At 39.9% G+C, this 8458-nt stretch overlaps 2 protein-coding genes across 4 annotated transcripts in view; one reads left to right on the top strand and one right to left on the bottom strand.

Moving 5' to 3' along the window:
• LOC147258249 (DNA topoisomerase I, mitochondrial) overlaps nucleotides 1-2026 on the bottom strand; it is a 30997-nt gene extending 28971 nt beyond the window's left edge. For all 3 annotated transcript variants that reach the window (XM_086208209.1, XM_086208208.1, XM_086208207.1), the window contains exons 1-2: nucleotides 1890-2026; nucleotides 1500-1626 (exon numbers count right to left, since the gene is read on the bottom strand). In XM_086208209.1, the coding sequence (XP_086064335.1) occupies nucleotides 1500-1615 (116 nt within the window). In that variant the 5' untranslated portion in view covers nucleotides 1616-1626; nucleotides 1890-2026. The remainder of the gene's footprint in view (nucleotides 1-1499; nucleotides 1627-1889) is intronic.
• Nucleotides 2027-4547: 2521 nt separating this feature from the next.
• Nucleotides 4548-8458, top strand: part of mlycd (malonyl-CoA decarboxylase) — a 15755-nt gene continuing 11844 nt past the window's right edge. Inside the window, exon 1 of the mRNA XM_086207661.1 lies at nucleotides 4548-5170. Coding sequence (XP_086063787.1) covers nucleotides 4625-5170 — 546 coding nt within the window. The 5' untranslated portion in view covers nucleotides 4548-4624. The remainder of the gene's footprint in view (nucleotides 5171-8458) is intronic.

Consider the following 8458-nt stretch of genomic DNA (forward strand, 5'->3'; position numbering starts at 1 on the left):
TTGAATATATAAATGAAGGAATAGGCAAAGTTTAATGTCAAAATCCAAATTTGTTTGCCGTTTCCATCATCGTTTCACGAATCTACTGAGGGGTTTTCAGCGACTGATGGGTTGATCTTTTCATTTCTTGAAATCTAGAGGCAGCCAAAGCATGTTGCTGTCCTCCGCTGCTTATTCACAGCTCCCCATTTAAAAGACAAATCACACATAGGTCTCGAGGGTAAAGGTATTTATTTTTTACAATAATCAATCAAAATGAATCAGTTATTTTGACAGTGCTAGCATTTGTATTTTAGAGGCTTTTCCATCCATTACATTCCAAAGGAACTATTGTATATTTTACTCAACAACATTTATCTGAACCCAACCATCAGTGGTTATTTTAAAGAGAAAGACTTTGCAAAGAAAACATTGTAAAATATAATGATGATGTCTATGGTTTAAGGACTAAACACACAGAAGCGCTGGAATACAAAACCATCATGTTCATGTGTACTTTTACTAGATGTTTCTAATCTTCTAAGTAAAAGAACTTTGTAGTTCTTCCACCGTTGTGGCTTGGGTTGTTTCACTCTCGCCAGCTAATGCATAAAGTTCCCACAAACAGACAAACCCAGAGGTTGCCCTTACAGCTCCAGCATGTTTAATTCCACAATAACCTTTCCACACTTCAAAGATGAATGTAACACGACACTGAGTCGTAATTATGTCCCGGCTGTGTTAATTTTTTTTCTCCACTGAAAAATCTTTTCAGGAGCATGCCCGATTTTTAACACCAGACAAAGACAGCAGGCACTGTCATGCTCAGGAAAATATGTTTCATGAGTCTCACGGCTGAGGAGGAGAAGATGATCCTTAATCAGTAATTCAGTCAGTGTGCCATGAAATAACATGAGGCTGGCTGTCACCCAAACCTGCTTTCAGCTTCCATGAGCACTTACAGGTGTCTATTCATCTCTCAGCTCTCATCAATTACACAAGCCAATGACAGATCACTCCGCATTCATTTGTCTGCTCACATGTGAATGAACGCATCAGATATCAAGGTAAATTAATTTATTCATATGAAGATGGAGTACCCACTGTACCAAGTGAAATGGATGCATACCCCCAATGCCACCGGCCTGCTCCACTGCTCCACCAGTGTAACCCAGAGCAGATTTTGCAGCCTGACTTTTAGTAGCACACAGATGCTTCCATATGGCTTTCACTCTCATCTCATCGATCATCACTGCTTGAGCTGTTTTTGTTTTTTTTGTTTTTCATATTAATTCCCCCCTACATTTCATCAACATGAGTATTGCTAGCACCATGTGAGAACAAGCTAGAGCGTGTGGCCTGTGTTTCTGCTGGGCAGATGTTGAACGCGGCTGTATATAATAGGTTAGCTGCTGTTAACAAGACAAACATTGGGAAAATTATGACTCTCTGCAAATTAGTATTTTTAAATTTTCTTTTTCACCCTCACTCTGTCACACGCACAAACACAGACGACTCACCTGCTAGGACCCCTCTCCCCCCCAGCTCCAGCGCGTTCATGGTCACTCAGCCTTTTCAGTTTGTTGGTTTTGTGCGTGCTCTTGCCATCTCCTTTAGCGTCTTTCTCTCTTCCCATCTTTCATGTGCCTATGTAAGCAGCCAGTATTAGGTTAGCATTAACTAAAACGAAACGGGGTACAATGTCAAAGCTTACAGCTTCAGTATGTTAACCGCCATTAAAAGCGCACATCTACCGGGTTAGCCAATTAACGCAAAGTGGCTAACTGTCGCCAACACCGTCTGGGGGATATGATGATTAGCTACTATCAAAAATCTCGTTTTAACGCAAGAAAATAATACATTATGCGACCAATGACATGAAAATCTACAATATCAAAAAAGTTCCTCACTTCTTATCGGGAGAAGGCTGTTGATAAGACAAACTTTCGAAGCGGTCAACTGTCGTGCGACACTACTAGCTGCGTGTTTCTGTCGTAAATTGTACGAGAATACTGATTGGCTGAGGAGGTTACGGGGTTGCCAGGTTGGACAGTTTTCAGTGCTCTTACCGGACAGGAAGTCAATTTATGACATACCATTTACGTATTTGTAATTATTCTATTCTTTATCATTATTCTTTTTAAAAATACCTGTTAATAATATTATTATAATTATTAATTGTTGTATCATGTACTTTTTTAAAAATGATTTTTATCCTGTTTTTCCTTCCTACAATAATTATTATAAATATTGCCAGGATACAATAAATATGGACAACATCATATCAAAAAACATGTATATTTTTGAAAATAGCTGTTTTTAAAAAAAAAACATCAGGTTGATGCTGTTGGGATAAGGTATCATGGTCACAATCTGAATCAGAATCAAACGACAAAGTAGAATTTGACTTTGTGGGTCCATATGAATAGTCTTTTCCTCAAAAGCAGCACTGCAGAGGAGTGTTAGTATATGTTTTCTCTATTGGGCTTACAGGCAAGAAAAATAAATCTAACATTGGCAATGTCTTAGCTGTAGCTGTGGCTGGGTGCAGACACACATTATTACCCGTCATTGTTTTCTTATGCACCAGGAGATGCATAATGCACCATGAGATGCATGATAATGTGTCCCGGTCGAACAGAGTTCCTCATTACTCACATGTTGGGTAACAAACGTGCTGTAGAACTGGAGATGCAGGATTTATTTTTCCAAAATATGAATTGTATTTCATGGTACTAAAAAGGTGAGGGAATGTGTTCACCAGTTGCAGCAAAAATTGACTTCACTTTTCTCATCACATTACTTACTTATGTTCAAGGAAACATATCACAATTCCTTTATTCATTGTCTCCCTATTGTGACAGCTGCCTCACCAATGGATGCTCCGTGGTCTCTAAATGGTGTTGGGAAGATTTTATTAGATATGAAATGAAACTGTTTGCAATCGAAGGCTGAGAAGACAAACATATTTATTTAAAAGAAATAATGAAAACCTTTTAAATTAAATGATTTACAGTGACAAAAATGTGCTTCATCAAAATCTTCAAGTCTGCAGATTGAGGTAGCAGAAGGTCACAGGAAACAGAAGGCAATGTTGGTATTGCAGAAAGCTCATGACTGTAAAGAGCCTTCATGCTGTGCTGCTTGACGAGTTTATCAGTCATGGGCAGTAACATTTATTTCACCTGAGAGTGCTACACAATACCACCATTACCAAACCATGTTTAATAGCTGCAAACTTGTATACTATACACAGAATGAGATACACTCTATTTAAATGATAAACATACAAACATGTACAGTGTTATGCATATCACTGTTGTGATATGTCTATCACATTATGGCTAATAGGTAGGAAATGGTCAAGAAAAAAAATCTAAAGAACCAATACAACTCCCTCAGCTTTCCAAGGACTGACTAACAGTGAATTAATACATAGGAAATAAGAGTAAAATAAAAAAGTTTGGGAACATTCCATTTGAAATGCTTTTTTTAATCACTAAAATCAACATGTTAACATTCGCTGTGCAATAGTGTGGCTGTGGAATGGTGGCTGGTAAATTGGATTTATTGTTTATTTATAACATTAGGCGGTGAAAATATTAAAAAATGGTATAACTAATCCAGCAAGACTTTATCTATATGTACCACTTATTCTGTACAAGGTTGCAAGGAGCTGGGGCAAATCCCAGCTAACATTGGGCAAATGGCATGGTTCACCTTGTATAAATCAATTTTACTTTTTTTTGAATAAGAAAAAGAGTTCTCTCTGGTACTCCAGCTTCCTCCCACCGTCCAAAGACATGCAGTTGGGGACGAGGCTGATTGATACTCTAAATTGACCGTAGGTGTGAATGTGAGTGTGAATGGTTGTCTGTCTCTATGAGTTGGCCCTGCCATGGACTGGTGACCTGTCCAGGGTGAACTGAGCCTCTCACCCAGTGTCAGCTGGAATAGGCACCCCCCCCCCCCAACCCTTAACAGGATAAGCGTAAGAAAATCCATGGATGGATGAATATGAAAAAATGATGAAGCAACAAAACATTAAATTGTACCACCTATTTTTTTACCCTGGAGTGTGCATAGTTGTTGTTGCTGCAGAGATTGCTTAGGAATATACAGGATCTTCATCAGTTGAAACAAGTAAAATGTTGCCTCTCTTGCATCTCACTGTATTCATTTAGTAGTTTTACTACTGCTGAATTTTTCAGTAAAATTCTGTAAATTACTAAAACTTTTCAATTGCATCAATACTGATTCTGCAATTTTTTTTTTAGGAATTTGTTGATTACTTTGTTTTCTGTAACAACAGTAGGCTAGTGGTGATGGTCTCACATTTTCTAGATACACTGTTCAGATACGGCATGTTTATCATAAATCTTTAAATAAATGGAATTTCCAGTCCCCGTTATAGTCTTTCTTTTAGATTTGTATTGATTGTACGAAGGAAAGCTTTTACTTGTGACGCAGTAGCCACTGCTTCTGTAGCTCATGGACACACACGACCAAACCTTGGCCTTGTACACTTGCCCTGCAGGGCTTTGAGCAGTACTGTCTCTTTAAGAAACCCGGAAACAGTTCCTTCCTGTGTTCACTGGTCACGGCTCCCAAACAGACAGCTGAGTTGAGCTCCCTCCCGTTGGAAATGATATCCCACCCTGTTATCTGGGCTTTCCGGACCAGTGCGACGTGTTGGCGACATCGGGCTGTTCTAAAAGCTGCTCTGAAGGCGTCGGACTCCGGCGGCCTGCGCTGGTTCTCCACCCACGCTGCTGGTGGTGGTACAGGCATGGAGGAGATCCTGGCGAGGGTCGTTGCACCGTTACCCACATACGAAACAAGAGAGAAATCTCCACCACCCCCCGAGTCAAACTGCTTGGAGTTCATGCACTTTTACAGAGGTCTTGAAAAGGAAGACAAGCAGAGTTTCCTGTCGAAGCTGTCGCAAGACTTCGGGGTGGATCATGGAAGCGTTTCAGAGTTCGCTGGGAAACTTTTGGACACCCAGCTGAGGGACCTGACGACCATTTTACAAGTTGAGGACAGATTGCGGTACAGTTTGACTCCCCGTTACAAACAGTTGCTTAATCATATAAGCAGGGTCGAGGGGGGAGTGAAGTTTCTGGTGGACCTCCGAGCCGATGTGCTTGAAATAATCTCATCCAAAAGTAGCGAGAACCCCCACATCAGGGTAAAGCGTTTATTTACCTTTTCTACGGGTACTCGTATGAGACAAGTAGTGCTGTTCGCGTTTGTTTCCTGTCTAAATCGTAAAAAGAGTGTTGTGTGCCCAAAGAAAAGAGACACACTACTCCTCTCTGCTCTCTCTGCCTCTCTCTCTCTTTCTCTCACACACGCACACAGTAGCGGAAACATGAGGTGAATATTTATATTGTAGTGCTTTTACTTTTGCAATATCAAAACAAATGCAGTTTTTAATTCCCCTACATTTACTTTAACCCATCTGTCGCTAGGTCATCTTAGGAGAAATATTTTGCATAGGCACATGGCCGAAGATGATGATGAAGGTGATGTAATTTTAAATTTGAAGGCTTCCAACGTCAAGAGGACATAATTAGAGCTGCACCACTGGAACACACCCCGCTTTAATCTGACCTTTGGATATCAGTGGTCCAAGGTTTGCATGCTTCCTTGCACTTTAACACACAAACATCATGTAGAAATATAATTTTGGGGGGAAAAAAAGGTTTAGCAGAATACTATTTAATCTGGGCATTTTTACTGTTTCTAAAGTAAAGGAACTGCATACTTCTTCCACCACACACACACACACACACACACACACACACACACACACACACACACACACATATGCGCAGAGCCCCTCATCACATGGCTCACATTTCATCACAGCTCCAGTGACATGGCCTTTACCCCAGTTTCCCTTCATCCCACCACTCAAGAGCTAATATGTTTGTTGCTTTCCTCATGTCTTAGGGAGCGTTTGACAAATTTGTCTGAGCTTTTTTGGCTCCAGACAGTTAATTTTTCCGAATTTTCCTTGATATTTTCTGCTTGTGTCTTGCTTTGATCAACTTAAAGCACAGATCAGAGCTGCCATTCACTGCTGCCGACACTCTGGTATTAAAATAGACCCTGTTAATGAAGTGTAAATTTATACACTAAGAGTCCTGTAAAAAAGAAGTCTATAACTTTTTTCAACTTCATCTTTAATGGAAAGGCTGAAAACATGAAAGAACTACCAAAATATTGCCAATTTTGTCCAATCATTATTTATATATTTAAAAAAAAAACTACATGTTTTGATATAATTATATACTTACTCATTCAGTGCAAAGTTTGAGTAGTTTGATGGATTAAGGCTTTTAATCAAATGCCAAGCACAGCAGCGTATAATTACACTGCACGAATGATACATATATTAATTATGTTATGACATGAATGCTGTCTGAGAAAGTGTGTCAACTAAACTGAGGCGTGCTGTTAATGAATATTGTATTCGCCCTTTTTAACCATAAGCAGTGTAGTTGTTACTATTTGCGTTACTTGCTACAGAAGTCTAATGTGTGATTCAGCCACCTCAGCCTGCTTGTTATTGAGATGAGCTGCACGTTGTAGAGTCCACAACAGCGAGATGGAATCAGAAGTGCTCTTCAGTGAAGGCAGGCAATATACGAAATGCCCTATGCATTTGTGTGGCTTATGTGACAGAATGGAGAACTGTTGTTTATGTATGACAGGCCACCAGTCGCTGTTATATTGAAAATACAAACAAAAAGTTACAATAGCGGAGGGCTGCACAACCCAAGTTTAATTGAGGTATGACCTACTGCTTTTTTCCAATTGCTGCAAGGGGCTAAATCTATTGGAGGCTAATTGTGTGTCAAAATACCATTTTAAATAAAACACTGCGGTGCAGCAGAGACATCCAGCCGACATATCATGATATACAGACTTAAGAAAAATCACCTGGTTTGAAACAGATCCTCACAAAACTAAGAGTCGACAGGTTTTTCAGCGTAAACGAGAATATTTATCTAAATAAGAATGTTCCCTCCCTAATATGTTGCTACCTCAGTCATAATTGCAATTAGATTATTCGTGTTGCATCAGAGCAACTAAATGAAGGGAAAATACAGCATTTGAGATATGAATGCTGTTTCTGAAACAATCTAGCTTCTATCATTTCTTTGGGGCTTCATTTTAATAAAACTAGACAAAATGCAAAAAGCAGATTTATTGGAGAGATGCATTAATCAAGATTAGACAAGAGCTAAACCCAGGCGGTCATTTTTAAACCTGTGCACAGCAAATCTGACAACTGACGGCGTACACATGAACACAAATTGCATGTGCTCAAGACATACCTGGATTGTTTTTGTTTATGCCTGTTTTCCAGGTAGACTGTGGTTTTATAAAGGCAATGTGGGTGGGTGAAATCCTCCTCCCATCCTGCCCTTGACACGCCCTCATCCAACCTTAAATGGTCAATGGTAAACAACTCATGAAAACAGAATGCATGACACCAGCTGGTTGATCAGTGGTTCCTCATGGGGAATCACAGCAACGAGTAGAAAGACAGAGAAAAGTGGATCATGCATCAATATGCATGAGTGTGTCCTCAGTATTTATGTATTTACAGCAACAAAACTTAACGACAACATGAACATGATTTCATCATCAGGGTGTTCTAATATTTAAGCATATTTTTGAGGTGAACTTGGTTGCTTCGTGTTCCGATTCGAGGAGCTGCTACTGGCTTTTTTTAGACGCTGCTCTACACATCATTTCATTCGTGCATGACAGCACGGTCAAGTTTGTTTATTTATCAGTCCCAAAACTTTAGTTCTGCAACTTTGTCTCCATTTTTTGTCAGTGAAAGTTACAGTTTTCATTACCATATCATGTGCTTAGCCATAGCTTGCTCCAAAGTGACTGTTGCGGCTGTGCAGAATATATCCTCCCGCCATAGACACAAACTCCGTATCCTGTGAAATGCAGAGAGATTTACCTGGTGTTGATAAGCTGAATTTGCATTTTGTGAGCTCATTTGGAAGTGGCTTTAATGTGGGGGACATTCGTGATGCAACAGCTTTAAAGACAACTTTACTTTAATGATATATACCTTCTTTGGTCTGTGATGAAAAGGGCTTCCAATCATCCTTATGATCAGTTTGTGTGCACTCGCTTTGTTGCTCCGCGGGTTGGAGCTGAGAGCCAATGTGCCTTTTATCTTGTATTTTCATGAGTTAAGAGCTGCTGCCTAATATGATTTTAAAAGCCCATGACTGCACTTTCACCACAGGACCCCTGGCTTCTCCTCTTTTGCTCAATATCTATTTTTATTCCCGCTGAGAGGTGGTTCAGATGCATTTAATCTCAATAACACAGGCCCACTGAGACCTTTTTGCAGCTCAGAAAGGTCCAAGCCTCCTACAGGGTCCATAATTACTATTCACTGCTGACCACTCTGGTCTTGGTGGCACACGCAAATCTT

The sequence above is a fragment of the Aulostomus chinensis genome, chromosome 7 (genome assembly GCF_037954235.1).
Source record: "Aulostomus chinensis isolate RoL2024-O1b breed Wild chromosome 7, RoL_Achi_v1.0, whole genome shotgun sequence".
NCBI lineage: Eukaryota > Metazoa > Chordata > Actinopteri > Syngnathiformes > Aulostomidae > Aulostomus > Aulostomus chinensis.